Source organism: Sorex araneus, chromosome 5 (genome assembly GCF_027595985.1).
Source record: "Sorex araneus isolate mSorAra2 chromosome 5, mSorAra2.pri, whole genome shotgun sequence".
NCBI classification, from domain to species: Eukaryota; Metazoa; Chordata; class Mammalia; order Eulipotyphla; family Soricidae; genus Sorex; species Sorex araneus.
Genome location: NC_073306.1, coordinates 195,473,035 through 195,493,743, shown reverse-complemented (window position 1 = coordinate 195,493,743; position 20,709 = coordinate 195,473,035). Strand labels below are relative to the sequence as shown.

Below are 20,709 nucleotides of genomic sequence, written 5' to 3'. Positions count from 1 at the left end.
GCTACAGTGCTACAAATTTTAAAGTTTTTTAAAATATAGATCTCAGTATTTACTTTCATTAAAATGTCTTAACCTGTACCAGAAATGTCACAAAGACTAATGATATTTCTCTAATTATATTTTTAAAACTAAAACTTACCTAACTGTATGCAAGCTCGAAGCTCTTAAGAAAACTATGAAGGCTGAGAGTATTGCATTATTTTACATGAAAAATGAAAATGAGAAATTTGAAAAACAAGTTTTTAACCCAACGAGAGTATATTTTCAGGAAAAAAAAAAGGAAGTAAATAAGAGACATATACTAGGGAATTTCAAACTCAGGAAAAAAGAAAAAACTACTAGAAATTTCCATAAAAAAATATTTCCAGAGATAATGTAAGAAGAACCAAAATTTTAAAGCTATACTTTAAGAAAAAGGTGTTTGTTTTTTAAAGTTAATACAAAGGTTAAATCCTGCTATTCAAAATTTGATAAAGTACATCTACTAGAACCTATCTACATTTGAGAGTGTCCATATAGACGTGAGCCAAAGGGCATGCAGTTCTTGATCTGGCACTGGCCTCAATATCATGTGTTCAAATAAATACCCTGCATGCCTTTCTCTAACAGATGGTGAAAGTTCCCAACAAAATAAATGTCTCGGGAATATCTTACAATCCATCCCACAGCAGAACTACTAGGAAGAAAACATGGTTTTCCTACTTATCTGTTCCTGGCTATCTTTCTTGGAACGTCAGAAATTATCAGTCAGTAATCCTTGCTTCTTCCCATCCTTACCTACTCCACCTCAGCTAAAGCACAACTGGGAAGCTATCATATTTAACTCCCAATTCCTAAGATATTTCTAAACTAACATCATTCATAATTGCTATCTTGTTTGTTTTCAAGGCAACAGAAAAATTTTACATAAGTTATTCAAGTTCAAGAGGCTTCACAGAAACCCACTTGGCTACCAAGGGATTCAAGAATTTGTCGAATTAAACTTAACAAACCAGAAAAGGGTTTACCACCGAACCAAAACTTTCTACAGATGACTGAATGGTTAACAACATAAGCGTCTATGTGTACAAGTAGATCTAGTCAATTCTATAGGGAAAATCTGCTGTGTTTATGGTCCAGGCAGATGATATCAGCCATTTATTAAATAATTACAAATGTTCCAAATTCTGGTTAGGCCTCATATTTATTACCTCAAGAACAGTTCACACAACTGCATAAATTAAACATTGCTATTATCTCTACTATAAAAAAAATCAAGGTTCCAGGATATTGTCACCAGCTAACTCATATCTCTCAGATAACAATATCAAGAATGATGATCCCTTTATCACTGTTTAGGTGATATTAGTATTATGGCAGGTCATCATATATATTATATTTAGACTATCCAATATTTTCTTCTTCAAGTTGACTTCTAGAAATAAATGAGACAATTTCCAAGCAAACCTGTTGTGAACAGATAGTATTTCATGACATGAATTGTATCCACTAATTTCAATCTTCTACTCTCACTTTTCAATGTTCACAGTAAATATTTTTTCAATGGTCACAGTATATATATATATACATATATATATACATATATATATATATTTTAAGCTGAAGAGGCAGTTCTGGGTTCAGAGTATGGGGAAGGGCGGAGTGAAGCAGAAGGGAGAAAGAGTCTCTGTGAAGAGACCTTACCTGTTCTCGGGCACTCTCAGATAGACCTAAGTCTGTCCCAGAAATCTACCTTCCCTTATAGCCACCCACAGTCATCCACATCTTCTACCCTCAGACGCCTACATACATCTCTAATTAAATACTGAGGGATGTTCCAAATTTAATTTTTATTCATATTGTTGCTCTTTCTATAACCAACTAAATGTTTGTTCTTTGCAGTTCAAAATTCTACAAGTTACCACCTTATGTAATTTCTCAAAAATAATCAGCAATAGTTCCAAAATACAAGCTAAATACTATCTTCCCTAGATCAATCTGGTCTTATGCCAAAATACCTAAACGTGTTATAGTTATTGCCAACAACATGGGGAGGGAGAGCAAAACTAAGATGTTTATTATTTTTTTTAAAGAAAAAGAAGTGGAGGTGAAGATTCTGGGTGAGTAACAAAAATATTAAAAGACTCTACTTCTTAGACCAAAAAACAATCCCCTAAGATCTTTTTAAAAGTACTCATAAGAAACCTCAAACCGGATCACAGAGGCTGTGATAGCACTTTAAGAATAGATCGGTATGCATAATCCTAATCACTTTAATAAATGAAGTACAAATAAGTTGCTAACATACACAAATTCAAAAGTGTCCTAAGCAGCTCTATCAAGACGTAATCAAGGTTACATTACTAATAAACTTGGGCATAAAAACAAATTCATGAAAAGAAGTCTTCCTTCTTCAAAAGACCTAGTATAGTTTCGCAGCTAAAAAGGGTTTAAGTCAGCCCTTGATGTTCGCACGAGGATCCACACTTCTTACATATACCACTAACCACAAGGGATTATTTCTATTTTTGTATTGTTAACAGGGGCAACTTTTCATAGAAAAAAATGCATGGTTATTAATAGATAATTACATATTACAAATGCAATTTATTTATAGATCATTTGGATGCTGATGAGTAATCTATTTTAATATTAATACTACCAATTATACTGAGAATCAGGCATGCAGGCAAATAAATAGTAAAAGTGATTAAAAAAAAAAACAGAAACAGGGAAATACTTTTCTTTCCACTGAACTGCAAGGGAATTTTGTTCACTGAAAGTCCCTCAGGATCCTTAAGGTAACCTGAGGTTCTCGAAGCATGACTGATTAAAAATCTCAGCTTGCTACTCGGCGTTTACCTAGCACAGTGCTTTTAATATTTAATATTTGGTGATGATAATAATCTCTAGCCAAGAACAAACAATGCAGGAAATAGCTCTCTGAGGGAGGCAAGCCTACAGTGATTATTAGTTAAACTCCTGTCCTTTCCTCAGAAAGCTTCTACATCTGCCATACATGTACTCTGTTTCAGCGCAAAACTTCTAGAAATTTTTAGGTAAAAGTGGGGACCCTAGGGTCACAAGTAAAATTAAGTTTTCACTATAGTTTTCTTTACTGATGGCTGATAACAGGCAAAAACTGATTTTTAAAAAAACACCTGAGTTGGTAAATATTTTTAACTAATACAACTTTATTATGTTCAGTGATCATCAATTATTTGGAAATATTTACATAAAAACACTATAGAAGGGGGCTGGAGCAATAGTACAGCAGGTAGGGCGTTTGCCTTGCACGCGGCCGACCCGGGTTCAACTCCCAGCATCCCATATGGTCCCCTGAGCACTGCCAGGAGTAATTCCTGAGTGCAAAGCCAGGAGTAACCCCTGTGCATCGCTGGGTGTGACCCAAAAAGCAAAAAAAAAAAAAAAAAAAAAACACTATAGAAACCTATCTAGATGCATAAACACTCCTAATCATCAAGTCATCATTTATAAGTGATAATTCTGAAAGTGCTTCAGAATCCCTAAGAAGTTGCTTCTGCAAATATATTTTGACTTGCTTTAGCAAAATTTAATTTTTTTCTAAAGATGCTTTTATCTTATCTATAGATAAAAACATTTATGCTTCTATCTATATTTATATAGGTATATAATATTACACTTTCATAATTTCTGTATGTGGAGATGGAAGGATAGATATCATTTTTATGGACAGCCCAAATCATGTGGATGAAGTGTCTCTATCACAAGTGGAATACAATAGTGCTCCATCAGTATGTATACTGTTTCTCCCTCCCCCTTTCCAAAGGAAATCAAAAAGCAAAGCACTGCCCTCTCATTCCACCTGCCTGTGGCCATGATAATAAATTGTGAGCCCCTGTTTTCTCTAGGAGAATCCATCAGTAGCATCTTCCAACCTCTCAGTATGCACGCTGTGAGCTCCTCTCTCTGCCTCATCCCTGGTGACCTTTTGAAGTATTTTGTGGTTCACTGGGGAGACAGGCAGTGATACTAGAACAGTCTTCTCCAAAGGGCTGTGTTTATGAAGAGACTGTTCTTCTTCATCATTTGTCTAGGAGGTGATCTGAGCTAATCAGAAAATATCTGACAAAGCTTAGTCAGACATGTAGTCTATGTTTTGACAAGGGAAATAAAAGTGCTTTATCTACAGCAATAAGCAAAGCAATCAATAGTAATAGGAATACTCTTTTTTTAAGAAGTGCTGGGGCCATATTGATAGCACAGTGGGTAGGGTATTTGCCTTGCAAGTGGCCATCCTGGGTTCGATCCCCGACATCCCATGTGGTTCCCCAAGCGCTTGTCTGCATGATTCCAATTACTAGAGTTACCTCAGGCAAATCACTTCAGCCACTCTGAGGAGAGTGTACTCATCTGTAAGTTGAGAACACGAAGCCAAAAGTTTTTTTAAAATATTTTTCTCTTTTGGTCCTTTCTAGTCCTAAGAAGTCTGAAATAATATATAAAATGTTTGAATTGGTTAAACACAGAAGGAAAGGAGAAACTTTTTATACAAGTTTTCAAAGTCTCTTCCCAAATTCTTGTGACCAGCGCTTTCTCTCTTGAATGGTCCAATCTAGTCTGAGTTGACTAGGATCTAACCGAGTGGCTAACAAAGGCACCAGGCAACTTCTTTCTGTCAAACCCAGAAGCTGTTTCACTGCATCAGGTAGCTTGCAGCGCTGATAATCACTGACCCTTAACAAAAGGGTTTCCTTCCACAGAGAACGCTCTTCCTAGCTTTCCTCCAACTTTTATGATTGCTCCTTCCCAGCCTCCAAATGTTGTTACTCACTGAACTCAGTCTAGTCCTCTTCTCTATTTCTCACTCTGAAAATGACACCCATTTCTAAAGTTTTCAGTGCTATCTGCCCAGGATTCGCAATTTCAATTTCCACTCTTGTATATCTTTAATTTAGATCCAGCTTGTTCAGCCAACTGCCTACTTCAGGGTTCCACTGGATGTTTCTCAGGCGTCTTACTTGATACACTGAAACTCAAACTCAATAAATTGGAAAACCTCAATTGCCATCTTCCCCCATGACTCCTTCTCCAGTGTCACACCCCCTTACAAACTGTCACATGAATCTCCTAAATTACTCGGCAGAAATGCAGGTGCAATTACCCTATCCAACAGCAAGCTCTGGATATTAATCTTTGTCTCCCGCTTTTTTGTCCCCACTCTAGTACAACCCAAAATTTATCTCTCGGGTAATTGTATCCTAGCAACAGTCTCCCCAATTTTATCTTTGCATTCCGAGAATATGCTCACCATCCAGCAGCCAAAGCGATCTTTCTCAAAATGTAAATTTTTTCTGGACACTTCCCTGCATAAAACCTTTGTGCAATGGCTCCCCAGTGCACAATCAAAAGAATCTTCAACATTAACATAAAAGACCTGAATTATATGAGCCCTTTTCCCCCTCAAGCTACATTTCCTGTTCACTGGTCCAGTCACCACGTAATAATTTTACTTTTCAAGTAGACCTATCTCTCTCTTACCTCTGAACCTTCACCAGCTTGCGTGTGATGCTTCCCCTCATTCCCAATCTATGTGTTTCTCTTCATTATTTATAGCTAAATTTCATATTACCTTGTGAGAGATATATTTTCAGATTTCCCATATAAGATCACCCACAAACATGTTACACTCACTATATTAACATTCAAACCAAGCTGTGCCATTAAATAATGATGGGTTTATTTGATCGGACATGAATTGTGCCTTAACTGGAAGATGTTATCTCATTCAAGACACATAGAAATCAGGGCTGGAGCGATAGCACAGTGGGTAGGGAATTTGCCTTGCACGCGGCTGACCCGGGTTCGATTCCCAGCATCCCATATGTTCCCCTGAGAGCCAGGAGGAACCCCTGTGCATTGCCGGGTGTGACCCAAAAAGCCAAAAAAAGAAAGACATAGAAATTTGGAAAGGTCAAATATTAAAACATCTACATTTGTTCTTACCATTTTAAAAGCTTAATGTGGGGAGGTGCATTGTCCATGATTTAACATAGATACAAATCAACTCATTTGTTGATTGCCAAATATCAGTCTTAGCATTGCTGTGAAATCATTCTATACACTGCCTAGAGAGTGTTGAGCATAAGATAAATTATATTCAAAGAGATAATATCTTACATTGTGGGTTCTATACCATTAATTTTAAATGAGCTTACTTATTTATACTCCTAGTATATTCCTAGTAAAACAAGGACGGACATGCAAAGGTGAATAAATAGGTTATTAACGACACTTTTTAAGAAAAAAAAAATGCCACTTGCAGGCGTGCTTGGCCTCATGTCAACCGGAAAGGGGCAGAGCTAAGAGCAAAAATAGATCCTGAAACTCCTGGTTCTGCCGTATGTTCTCTAATCCACAGCACAGACTGGGAAAATTTACCTGAACAATCAGATACTGATTAAATTTGCCAAATACATGTATCCACTGGATTCAATTACAGGCTTCCATTCTACATCTAAGACATTTTCTTTATTTTTCAATACAGATAGAATTACTTGTTGAAAATTTAATAATCAGCTGGGGAGTGGGGTGGTGATTTACCCAATCTATAAATATGCAATTCTGGCTCTCTAAAGCTAATATGTTGGCCAACATAACTAAAATTTAAAACCTATTTTTATTTCTACAAGTGGTGGCCTGGTAACAGCTATTTAGCATTTCACCGTGAAAAGAGTCAGAAAAATAATATCTCAAGAGGGTTAAGTGTAATCCGCACTCCTTCCAACGTCAGCAGAATATAAAGAGAGATGAACACGTTGGATCTAGCACTTTGGATATCTGCCTTCTAATTCTAACTCTGTGGAAAGGTAAAAACAATTAACCAGATTTTTTCACTTTTTGGGGTTGCTCAGAAAAGTTATTTAAGTTACCCATAGTGCTGATTCAACGGATGTCACTCACTACACTCCCTCAACCTTCACCTTCAGCCCACCTAGCAACCAAGCATCAAGGGTACAATGTTTGGAACCTCCTGTGAACTCCTGTCAGGAATGTTTCTTGCCTCAGTTCTCCAAATATGACTAGTCCAAGACCACCTAAAAATTCTAATAATAAATTCTACCAGCAATTTCACCTTAGCTAAGTGAGTCTAACGTAAGCCTTCCAGCTGAAATCTATTCTTACTTATGTTTATTTAATCAGTCTATTAATTTACTCTTTCAATGACTCTGAATCATGTGGTAACATATATGTGGAGATATGATTAGAATATATAATATGTAATATGGGCTGGAGCGATAACTCAGCAGTAGGGCGTTTGCCTTGCACGAAGCCGACCTGGGTTCTATTTCTCTGACCCTCTCAGAGAGCCTGACAAACTACTGAGAGTATCCCGCCTGCATGGCAGAGCCTGGCAAGCTACCCGTGTTGTATCTGATATGCCAAAAACAGTAACAACAAGTTTCATAATGGAGATGTTACTGGTGCCCACTTGAGCAAATTGATGAGCAAAGGGATGACAGTGACAGTTACAGTATGTAATATGTAACATGTAGTATTATCTACATACTAACATCTATATACTAACACATAATCACTCAATTGGCACCTGACAGCATGTAGGGAATAGAACAATCCTATACTATGCTGCAAATGGACAAATGTCTGTAAAAGTACATAAAATATGTTTTACACATTGCATGTATATAATAGATTCTTGAATTTTCTGTATTGGTTGGAAAATACTATATACTTAAATCTGCTTATCATAAGAAACTATTTTATCAGGATTTCTTAGGCAGCTGGCAAACATTTAGCATCTCTCCCATATACACAATTAGATTTATCATGCCTCTGTGAAAAGTGGACAATTTCACAAAATAGGTGCAATGTTCATTAGCGAAGTCTATCCATGAAATCAGATCTCATAGCCAGAGTTTAAACGGATCAAAATGACTCCAAAAGGAACGCTCGTGGAGGGTTTTAATAAAGTATGCATAAAACTATCACTTACAGTACTGTAAATTACAGTATCTCAATAAAACTAGGATGAAAAATGGAGAGAAAGACTTTGGAGTCAAGAACTCCTAGTAGGCGTTGGGAAACTCCACTTGATCAGGCAAGCCTGATTTCCAAATAAGAACCAGTAGATAATTTTCATTACAAAAACAAAAGATAGATATCGATCAAAATAAATTGAGCATATAAAATCTGGGCCAGTTAGAATTTTTGGAATGATACTAATTCTTATAACGTTTAGTTCAAAATTGGAAAGAAAACAGTTATAGCTATAAAGGACTCATGCTCTTAATGTTAACAGCAGCATTGTTTCAGCCAATTACCAAAAGAGCCTTGTGTGAATGGTGTGTCCCCAGTGTTCCTAATTTACAGAATTTAAAACCCAAAATCCAAGGGTAAGTTGCTTCCTTCATATTCAATGACTTGGAAATAGCCCAAATTTTAAACCTATATTCCCCAACTGATGCTTAGACACTCTGCTTAAACAACACATGAAATAAAACAAATTAGAGAGATTCCCAAAACTAAATGGCAAACAAGATGTCTCAAAAATACGACCAGATAAAAGGTCTCTAAAATTAAATTCAATCTACAGACTAAACTGTTGCAAGTGTATTATTTCAGAATTTCTGGGTCCCTGAAAAACACAAGCCAAGTACTAAGTTTCACATTTTTATGGCTTATTGTCATAAAATAGTATAGATATAGGATGAAAGTGACTTTAAGAGTTATATATAGTAGATATTATATATATTTACAGACTATATATACTTTAGTCTATATGGTACTACCAGGGAACTCTCTATAGCTGGAAAACTCTAGGAAATGTCATCTGATTTCCACTTCAAAACCCCATGGAAGTATCATCAGTTTCCCTTGAAACTAAAGAACTCAACAGAAAGATATTTAACATCACTGACCCAGCAGGAAGTGTGCTATTTGTTTGGGGACCTCTACTAGGCTTTCTGCTGGGCCCCAGAGAGGAAGAGTCTGAGCACTGCCATATGGATTCAACCTAGAATCCTCTTCAAGAATCAACTTTTCAACACTCATTACAGTTCTTTAAATTTCTCCAATTACAGAGTCACTGTTTCTTTTAAGAAGGCTTTTCCTACAGCAATATTTGTTCAAGTATTTCCTCTGTATACAGTGGCTCTGAGCTAGCAGATGTGAGCAAAATGCAATCAAACACTTATATTCCATGCTCAGAATAACCCAGCCTGGACCTGGCCCTTCCTTTCCCCTGAAAACCTCTAGTATGTTTTCAATAACTTCTCAGTAATTATGCTTATCATTTTAATTATGAACAAAAACCAATGGCCCCTCACTTTCCTTTAGAATACTTCCTCCTTAATAAAATAAAATAAGATACTTCCTCCTCGGTATGGGATCTATCCTAAAAATAGGAACAGAATTCCCATAGTACCCAGCAATACCACTTCTTGGCATCTATGCCACACACACACACACACACACACACACACTATTCAAAAGGATACATAATACCTGTAATACCTATATTCACTGCCATACTCGGTACAATAGCTAAGAAATAGAAGCCCAAATTCCCAACTATGGATGAAAGGATCAAGAAGCTGTGGCATATGTACACAATAGAATACTATGCAGCTATAGAAAATAACAAAATTATGCAATTTTCAACACCATAGATGGAGCTAGAGGATATCATACTAAGTGAAGTCAGAAAGAAAGGGGTAGGGGCTGGAGCAATAAATAGCACAACGGGGAGGGAATTTGCCTTGCTAGTGGCCAACCCGGGTTCAAATCCCAGCATCCCCCAAGCACCGTCAGGAGTAATTCCTGAGTGCTAGGAGTAACCCCTGTGCACCACCAGGTGTGACCCAAAAAGAAGAATGAAAAGGAAGGAAGGAAGGAAGGAAGGAAGGAAGGAAGGAAGGAAGGAAGGAAGGAAGGAAGGAAGGAAGGAAGGAAGGAAGGAAGGAAGGAAGGAAGGAAGGAAGGAAGGAAGGAAGGAAGGAAGGAAGGAAGGAAGGAAGAGGTAGATACAGAATGATCTCTCTCATATGTGGGACTTAAAGATATACTGTAAAGTAGCAATGGGAGGCAAAGGCTTCCACACAATTAAGTTGATGAAGAGAGGGTTTGAAAAGACGGGGTATTGGGGTCCTTGGGAGATGGAGGTGGATATACTGGTGACGGGTGTGTTGTTGAAATTATGTGCAGAGGAAGTTTTCATTAATGTATAGTAAATCACAGAACAGCAATCATTTTTTAACAGTTAAAAACAAAAAATATGTCCTCCTATAAATCAAAGGATACATCATCCTATCTTCTGGTTAAAAAAAAAAAAGTTTTAAAACCCTTATTAAGACCTTTATTAAGATCTTCATCTCCAAAAATGACACACACCAAAAAACAAAGCACCATTTCATCATTTTAGTTACTACTTCATAAAGTACAGTAAGAGAAAAAAGAATAAGGTAGAGGTGTTATAAGGACTTCTTTCTCTTAAGAATCTAAATATATTGGGGCTGGAGCAATAGCACAGCAGGTAGGGCGTTTGCCTTGCACATGGCCAACCCAGGTTTGAATCCCAGCATCCCATATGGTCCCCTGAGCACCGCCAGGAGTAATTCCTGAGTGCAGAGCCTGGAGTAACCTCTGTGCATCACTGGGTGTGACCCAAAAAACAAACAAACAAATAAATAAATAAATATAAATTATATTAATGTTACAATGATTTTTTCAAATTCAAACTAAACTAGTAAGGAATGGATAATTAGAGACAATATATCACCTCATCTGACAGAGAATATTAGGAGAACCAAATTTTAACCTAATATTAAGCAATTAATTTAGATGACTATATAAAGTAATTCTACATATGTTCTATTTAGTCTATTACAGTCATTTACCTGTTCTTTCTTTCAACAAATATTTAGAGAATAGCTACTCTACTCAATATCCCATTCTACTTTTTACTCTTATTTTCCTAAAATAAGTTCTCATTGTAAATTTCAAGCATTTTCATCAATACTGTATTTCTCTTTTTTTAAAGCATAATCACACACCTCAGATTCTATCAATGTTGTTGCTAAATACATAGCTTCATCTTTCTAAAATAACAGTTGTATTCCACTGTGTATGTAAATGCCACAGAATCTTACCCAGTCATCTATGGATGGTCATTTAGTGCTAAGTTTTCACTATTATGAATTATGCTACTATGAATTATGCGCTCTCTTTCTCTCTCCCTCTCTCTCTCTCCCTCACTCTCCCCCTCCCCCTTTGGGCATTATGGTTTGCATTATAGATACAGAAAAGTTATTAGGTAAAGCTCTTTACCTACTTTGAACACTCAGTTCCTGTCCAAAATGATCATTTCCAACTATTATTGTCGTACTGGTCACCCTTCTCTATCCTAACTGCCCTATGCCTTTCCCAGACACTCTTGTGTCAAGCTTCTAACCATTGACCAGTCCTCCTGGCCCCTGTTTTCCGTAGCCTTGGATATTAGTCCCATATATTATTTTTTATATCCCACAAACGAATGCAATCTGTCTTTCTTAGTGCCCATCAGTAGACAAGGGGGTTTATAAAGTTATTCATCCATTCGGACAGATGGGAGAACATTTCCTTTTGGACTAGGTTTTGAATGAAAGAGGAAAGCCAGCACAATATAGTATAATAGCTTCGAGAGCACAGGTCCAGCTTCAGAAAAAGAGACAGGTTTCAGCCAATAGTGTCTGGCTGTGCCTCAGGCTTCCTGAGTTGCTGGTTGGACATGATGTTAAGCAAAGGCCTCTCCTCAGAAAGTCGGAGTTGTGGAGGCTTGCTGGAAAGTTACCTAGCCTTGGAGAGCCAAGGCCTTATCTCAAAGGATAAGGTGGAGTTTGTTCTTTTCCCCTATTGCGAAATATGAGAATATTAAGTAATCTGTTTATATCATACAGATTCAAAATCCTGACTAGCTTTTTAAGGATAAAATAAATATAGAATTTCCTCCTGCTTGGAAAAAGCTACCTGAACCTCTTTCCTCCTCTCTTAACTTTGCCTCACACAACAAAAGTTGACAATTTCCCCTGTGGAAGTGTGTTTAAAATGAAAACCACGTGTGGTTTCTCATGGTCAGCATTTCTGGTAACATCAATTTGTCATCTTCATACCAATTATGTGGAAATGTCTGGGCTGGAGTTAGAGCTTTTTGGTTCAGAAACAAATATGAGTATCCGTATGCCAGAATATTAACTTTGCAAAACCACACACAGTATAAGATAACCAATTAAAGAAGAGACTTCAAATCTTCTCTTGACTTTAAAAATCAAAATTTCACTTCATTTTTTTTTCCAGCATCAGAGATAAAAACAGGGTCTCACATATTTGATTTCTTTTCTTAGGAGTATCTCTTTGATGCTCCTTAGAAAATGCACAAGGCAAATTATGTGAAAATGAGGCTTGGGTCTTTAAAAATATACCACATAGATAAATTCATTATTTAAACAGAGGATGACTCCTCTTCTGACTCATTCTGTTCTTAGTGAGTTTTGCAGTTGATGATTTTTTATTAAGTTTTTAGAACGTGGATTAAGTGTCATACCACCCACTGAGAGTAAAGTTGAACCAGTTGAACTGAGGGCGTGGTTGGAAGTTGCAGCCTTTTCTCCAATGTTAGAAAGAACTATAAAAACGGCATCTGGATCTTCTTCCCTTCAGGCAAAGCTGCATCTAATCACCCCAAATTAGACCTTAAGAAAAATTTTAAAAGCATAAACATTTGAAAGTAACTAGAGCTACTGGACCTCTGTCACCCTAATAATCACTTAATAAGAAAGCACATCTTAGTTCTACAAATTGCTTTTGAAAAAAAATTATTTCAAGTTTACTTTTGCCAAGTGTACTGCAGTATACATCAATCATACTTATTCTAGCAGCCATATATATAAATGCTTGGATAAAAGAAAACACATTTGATAATTGATTGTAAGGCGTTCCAGCTCCTTGCCCTTTGAATATTGAATTCTTAAAACTAGAGCACTTATTTTATCATACGTGTACTGCAGCAATTCCGTTATTTGAGAAAAGAACTTCAGTTTGTTTTCCTTCAAATAGATTCTTCTGTATGCAATTAAAAAGATGAGCTAGATTCACCCTTGAGAAAAACAGTCCCACTCAAAATCTTCATTAAAAGTCTTGAAACTCATCTCTTGGTCTCAACCACTGGAGCATGGATAAGACACTAAACCTCTGTCCATCTCAACTTCCGTGCACTTGCAACTAGCGTCGCTGTTAAGCTTGAGTGCTCCCAGCCAGTGAAACCAGGGAGAAAACAAGTGGGTCAACTGGCAGACTGACTTCAAAAGGAGTAGCTCCAAATTGTTTCAAGACTTCTACCACAGAGGGGACTTCAAGGAGGAACTTTCCCCACCAAATAACACCATAAACAATCATGTCATGGAGCACAAGGTCGTGGGGGGGCAGAGCGTTACTTTCTATTTGTTCACCTCAAGAAGAACAAGGGGTACTGGAGAATTCCTTTCTGAAAAGGGGACAGGAAGCCAAATAAGCTTAGGGACCTCTGCTAGAGCCTCAAGCATCAGGAACAGATAACTAACTACACATGCCTTAAGAGAAATGCAATCTGCCCAGGCACCAATCAACATGAAAGATCCTCATAAGATAGGAATCTTTTTAGAACAGGAAAACACACCAAATCCATGTGGCAGGTTTAATCATCCCAAAGCCAAACACTTTTATAGATGTTTCTACAAGCTTTTTGTTGTCTTCTTTCTCCTTCGAGCAACCTGGCTACAGATCTGTGTGCTACTCATTACATTATTGTCTTAATTTCATGCTTGAAAATTAAGGGAAATACTGCAGGAAATAAACTTTTAGTCAAAAGCTTAAGAAATCCACGGACAATATTGTACTGCAGCAGGGGAGCTGTCGATCCTACAGCGCTTACAGATTCAGGGAGTGATTTAAATCTCCTGTGAACTTCGCTGGAACATTATTCTCAAGGAAAACACAGACGCATACACACATACAAAGTACACCTCATTCCCAAACTTTCTCACTGATTCTTTTTTTCTACTTGAATTGTCCTTGAATTGAACTATATGATATTTTCTTGGTCTTATATTCTTACATCAATTGGCTCTAGCTTTAAGGTTCTTGACTCTTCTTTGACCTGGGGACAGCTGACAGAGGAACCACAACATCAAGGATTATAAGACTCTTACAAGTTTTAGGTATTTTTTTTCCCTCTAACTTGACATTTTCCCACAGTCATCTCACCGAAGTGCAAGGAACCCATAAAATAATGTGAAAGAAAACATTGTCGTTTCCTTTTCCCAAGAAACAGGCATCAAGTTCTTATGAGCTTGTCTCGAGAGCATAAATGCAGGAAGGCGGGAGTGAAGCTGGGGACCAATCCTCCAACACACGGTCAGAAGAAACTTTCCAAGAAAACGTGAGAAACAACGTAACAGCCACACTACCCAAACCTTTCCAAGTAAGCACAAAAGCATCCCAGTGCCCAGGAGCTGGGGTTCAGCTGAAGACCCTGCAGAGAGCAAGGCACCTACTCTAGTTTCCAATCCCACCACCCCTTTGGTCCAAGTTTGTAGCAAACAGTAAATGTTCATCAAATAGCAGCTATTCCACGGGAGTCTCCAAAGTGCATACAAATCATCTCAGGTGATGATAAAGGGAATGATTTATGGCAGAGTTTCCCTGTAAGTTTAACTTAACTTTATGATGACTGCCTATAAGCCCTATCTTTGAAATTTCGCTATAAATATTAATAACAGTTTGTTTACATGCAGTGCCTTGATTTATTCTAATCAATGGTAAGTCCTTCCTTGTCACTATGAAATAAATATTATTATAGCCTCATTATTGATAAATCAAGGCACAAGAAAAAAACATACTGAAGCATCTGCACCAGCAAAGATTTAGCTCTGATTTAGGCTGTGATATACCCTGGAAAACACTAGCCAGAGAGGTGCTGGAGGATTTTAAGCTAAACGATGTTTATCCATCTTTTCCTGAGAGCCAACCAGGATTCCCACTCTTTCTAGCCTCAGCTTAGACCCATTTTTCCAGGAACGATGGTATCATTTCCCCTTCTGGAACATAGTTCCTGTATCCTGCAAGCCATAAGAATATTTGAAGATGCTAGAAAAATCAATCTGTCTACGTCTAGCAGCTTCCTTGAGATAGTAATTAGCTGATGAATGCTATCTGGCAAAATATTTCTCTCTTATGGCGAAGTACAGCTAATATAAGTACCTACTTCAAAAGTACTTATATTTTTGCCATGCAAGCCCACACTAATTCACATTCTCTTGGTCCTCTAAGAAGTTCTTAAAACTACTTCCTTGGGTGATGAAAAATGTGGAGAGAACTTTTATTCTGAACTAAAAAATACAATCTGTGACATGTAAGAGTACTGTTCTCTACAAGACACATGCATCTAAATATTCACTTTCCCAGACCCACAAAGCTCACCTTCTACTTCTTCTTCATCACATACATGCTTAAGGAAGGAAGCCCCTCTGTCCAGGACAGCTTCATCCTCCATCCTATAGTAATAAAAAAGAAAAAAAGAATGCTCAGACTTCTCCTGGAGAGAGCCACTTGAAGCAGCCCAGCTTTTGGGCAGGTTAACCTGCACGCTGCTGTTCATGGTAACAGAGCAGTCACTCTTCTCTGGGGCTGCCTCTCCTTCACGCAGCTCCTCTCGTCGGATGCTGGGGAAGACGCCGGTCCCACATAGCTTCAGTTCTAACCTTGAGAGGGCACCCCCAGGGACAGGTGAGGAAAAAAGTATCTCAGTCTCGCTGGCTGGAGGTGGAGGACTCTTCTTTTAGTGATTTGCATCCACACACCCCAAAAGATGAAAGCAGAGAAGGGAAAAATAGCAAGAGAGGAAGTTTGGTGTGTCTGGAGTGTTCGTGATGATCATTTGTGGAAATCCAGCTTCGGTGCTGAGCTCTTTAAACACCCACTGCACGAAGATGTATAAACACACGCACGCACACACACACACACACACACGCAGCACGCACGCACGCACACATACACACCCACACACAGCAAGCGAGAGGGAGACAGGCTATGAACACTGTGAGCCTCGCTTGCAGCTAGCCTCAATACCAGCACAGTCCAATGTTCTCCCGTGAGTGGCAAGCTTCGAGTCACATGTTGGCCTTCCAGAAATCTGACATCTCAAGATTATCCAGAAACCCGGCTGCAGCAACAGTTACACATCGAAACCGCATCCATTCATTCAGTTTCCATTTTTATCCCTTCTCCCCCCATATAGCTGTCCTGTTAACTCCTCCCTGAAGAGCCTGAAGTTCTTCCTTTTGCAGCCACGTTATGCTGTCCCCCTGGCTCCTTACATAACAGCAGCTACGATTTCATATGCTAAATAAGACCTCAGCCTGCATCCAAGCAATGACTGCATTTTTATGGCCTCCTGGTGCCAAACATGTTTCGAGCTGATACAGTGAGTGAAGATTTATTTCCGTATCCTGTGACTCTTTTTCCCTGCGTTAACTTTGACACACAGAATTTCATGAACACCATTCATAATGAAAGCATAAAGAAATCCCAAATTGCTCAAACTGCTGCTTGTATCAGACCCATCGAGAAACAAAGAAGTTTTTCTGGGGACAGCTGCTCTATGTCACACCGTGCATGGGCTTTGCCAGAGAAGCAAATGTTCACTCTGTATCCTATTCATCCAATTATATACTCAGGCACTGAGGAGTGCAAGTCTGTTTTCCATATTGTCTATCCTGGGCTTCCGATATGTGTTATAATCTAAGGGAATATGCACTGAATTTGTAGTTTCTGATTTCCTATTTTAGGAGTATATCATTCTCGCAATACAACTACCTTGGCATAAAAAGCCCAAAATTTGGTCTCAGGTCTAGCTAGATTTTAAAACAAAAATCTACTTCCAGTACTTAGCATTTGTATCACTTGAAGCACAGTATTTTTTCCTGAGCTTTGCTTTTTCCATCTAGAAACCTGGAGAGTAACATCAATCTTAGGCCTGGGTAATAGTACAGAGGCTAGGGCATTTTCCTTGCACGTGGTCAACCCGGGTTCGATCCCTGGCACCCCATATGGTCCTGAGTACAGAGCAGAGCCAGCAATAAGCCCGGAGCACTGCAGAGTGTGGCTCAAAAAAAAAAAGAAGAAGAAGAAAAGAAAAGAAAAAATAATAATATTAACCTTATAGGATTGCTTTGAAATTCAAATTAGGTAGCATACATGAAAACGCTCGGTTTTGTGCTTACCATCAATTAAATGTTTAATAAATGCCATCAATTGCAATTCCTTTCTTCTGTCCTACTTTCTTCTTTGCCTTGACCTTCACTGGTGGACAATACATCAGAAACTCATTAAATTGCCTTAGCGTATTTGCAGAAGTCCTTCTTTCAGAGATGGAAAGCCTGATGTGCTAGTTCTTCCTATGTGTATATTTCCTTTCTCTATCTTCAAACTAAAATTTAAAAATTAAAGTCAATAAAGCCATCACCTCTTCAATCCAGAGTGCATAAGGGAAAATGCCTTGAGGAATCAAGTCAAGTTGTTTCCCGTTCTGATTCTTGGGTGTCCGTAAGGATTAAATGATACAGCATAATCACTGGTTCAGCAAATACTTATTTAGTGGCTGCTATACTCCTGGCACTCTTTAGAGGGAGGGGAGCGCATCCATAAATAAAACAGACAAAATTACCAAGAAACTAATTATAAGTAGATGGACACAGTTATTTTAGATCATCTTGAGTGCTTTTCAGAAAATGAAAGAAAGCAGGGGGCTGGCGACATAAGGTCATTCCGCAGAAGTAAAACTAAAGCAGAGACAAAACCCGGGATGGGGTCGGGGAGATGGCAGAGAAATCGCTCAAAGGGCTGAAGTGTACGCCAGGCACGCTCCGGGTCCCAGGTTTGATCCCCAACACCACATGGCCTTTTAAGCACAGCCAGGTTTAGACTTGGTGGCTCAGAGCCCTGCACCCCCCAGATAAAGGAAAGATAGGAAGGAACCAGGAATTTGAGATCTGATGGGCAGAGTAGTCTGAGCAAAGGGAACACAAGGACAAAGACCCTAAGGTGGAAACAAGGTTAGCATGTTCCAGCAACAGAAATGTGGTCAGGCTGGATTAAAAGGGAAAAAAAAAAGAGGTTAATGAGAGTTAACAGCGCCAGAGGGAACCCAGGCAATGCAGGGTGGTTAAGCAGTTAGAACGTTAGGAGTCTTGGGAGCTACGGAAAATTTTAAGATGTGAAAGTGACTTCAGCTAGCTTACCTCTTTAAAGGATTGTTACTACGTAAAAAGTGGATTGCAGGGACTGGAGTGATAGCACAGCGGGTAGGGCATTTGCCTTGCATGAGTCCAACCGGAGTTCAATTCCCAGCATCCCATATGGTTCCCCCGAGCACGGCCAGGAGTAATTCCTGAGTGCATGAGCCAGGAGTAACCCCTGTGCATCGCCAGATGTGACCCAAAGAAAGAGAAAAAATGGATTGCAGGGACCAAAGAAACCAGAAAAGTATCTAAAAAACAAGAGATAGCGCTAGGAGAAACGGGTTTTGGTGAAGAAATAAAGAATTTTTTTCTGTAGTAAAAATAAGTACCAGGAGGTTGGCCTCATGGCTTGGAAGCTGGCCTCACATGCTAGGGGAAAGGCAGCTCAGATAGAGAAGGGAACACAAAGTAAAATTTGGTTGGAGATCCCACACGAGAAGGGAGATGCGTGCTGAAAGTAGACTAGAGACTGAACACGATGGCCACTCAACACCCCTATTGCAAACCACAACACCCAATTGGAGAGAGAGATCAAAAGGCAATACCCTGCCATAGAGGCAGGGTGGGGTGGGGGGAGATGGGATTGGGGGGTGGGAGGGATACTGGATTTATTGGTGGTGAAGAATGGGCACTGGTGGAGGGATGGATTCTCCAACATTGTATGAGGGAAACACAAGCACAAAAATGTGTAAATCTGTAACTGTACCCTCACAGTGATTCACTAATTAAAAAATAAATTTTTTTTAAAAAGAATTTTTTTCTGACCACATTGAGGTTGAGATGTTTATTATATTGAAGGTGAGGGGGGAGCAGTTAAATACAAAACTCCGTGTCGACCTCTGGAGAAAGAAGCTCAGAAGCATGCAGCTACAGATAAAAGAGGGGGAATCGATTAATAAAGTTGGTATCTGAAGCTATTTCTAAATGAGATCATTCAAGAAGAAATGTAGAAATAGAAGCACTGACCTAAGACCAAGTGCTGGGCCGTGCCAACATTTCCAAGCAGAGCTGAAGAACCGAAGCAGTCAGTGAGGTAAGCAGAACACCAGGGAACAGTGATATCAAGGCACTGAGAGAGGAGGCAAGTATTGCTGCTAAGAAAAGGCACTTCTCAGAAAGATGGAGGCGGAGAGGAACAACTTGGCTTGGGCAATATGGAGGTCATGAATGACAATGACCAAAAGGCCTCACAACTCGCCATGTTAAACTCAGACCTCAGCTTTCAATCATGCCTTTTTCTGCTTCCTGCACTCCCCCATTGATTCACTCACTAAATACTTCATGAGGACCTACTGTGTGGTAGGCACTCTAGCTGACACTTGAGACACCATACTGAGCATTTGCACACGCTTAAGACTTTCTCTAGCAATCTCGGAGAGTCGGTGCAAAGGGCAAGCACCCTTTGTACAGCATTTGTAGACACAGATACGGATGTCATCTCTCAGGACACATTCTCCTAAAAGACCTCCAAAACACGAAGTCCCGGAGCACTGTACTACTGCACGTATGCTAATGTACCGTCATAGCCTCCTTGGAAAACAAACAGTGGCGTCCTCCCAGCTATTCTCACCTTTCTCACCGGGTCCTGTTAATCTAGAGAATCTAACACAATGCCCTGTGGAATAGCATTTCGACACCCCACCATTAATCAAGCTGCTCCGAAAATCTTTTCCTAACACTTGACACATTTCCTAAATAAATTTCCCCGGCCTCTGTGCCTAAGTTTCCCTTTCCTGAACTGCACAGGACAACCAAGACGGAAGGGAAGGAAGGAAACCACGAGGAACTGAAAGGGATGATGGAAACACTAACGGGCCGGAGTGGTCTTCTGAGACACACTCACCCACCCACTGCCCAGGGCTACGTGTAAGGGGAAACAATGATCAGAGCATTCCTTGGCTCTTTGATACATAGTTGACATTCCCTCCCGGACTATACATAGCAAGTAATTAGAAACCTAGTTCTTGTCCAGGGACAGAGAGCATCTGCAAGCAGTCTCTTCCACTGTTTGCTGGGAACTGATCTTCTCAAACCTGCACCCCCACAGCGCAGGGACCCCTCTGCAGAGCCAGGCCAGCCCCGGGTGTCTGGGCATCTACACAAAGGACCAGACTTGATGGCCTTCTCTGTCTTTTTTTTTTTTCCATCTTGATGCTACCAACAACCACTATCCGAGTTTATACTTCCCCTGAAATCCTCTCCGCAGTTGCTTGCTATTATTAGTCAGGAAGAGTTATCTTTAAAATGGTGGTCTGACCCGACCTGTTTATTTTCTCCCCCTCTCTCCGCAGGAAGAAATGAACTCATCTCAGGCCCGACTCAGGTGCCCAGATCCATTCTTCACGCGGTCCCGTGACACAAAGTGCAGTTGCTGGACACCTGGGAGAGGGAAGGAGCCTTCTCCTGAGGGGCCCCTGTG

General features: G+C 39.3%; 1 protein-coding gene across 3 annotated transcripts in view; it reads right to left on the bottom strand.

Moving 5' to 3' along the window:
• The window catches only part of SLC4A4 (solute carrier family 4 member 4), a 389,797-nt gene that overhangs the window by 308,977 nt on the left and 60,111 nt on the right, over nucleotides 1-20,709 (bottom strand). For 2 of the 3 annotated variants that reach the window (XM_004617877.2, XM_004617876.2), the window contains exon 1: nucleotides 15,472-15,990. In XM_004617877.2, coding sequence (XP_004617934.2) covers nucleotides 15,472-15,649 — 178 coding nt within the window. In that variant the 5' untranslated portion in view covers nucleotides 15,650-15,990. Of the gene's footprint in view, nucleotides 1-15,471; nucleotides 15,991-20,709 lie in introns of those variants that run through there. The other variant, XM_055140936.1, reaches the window with a different exon arrangement.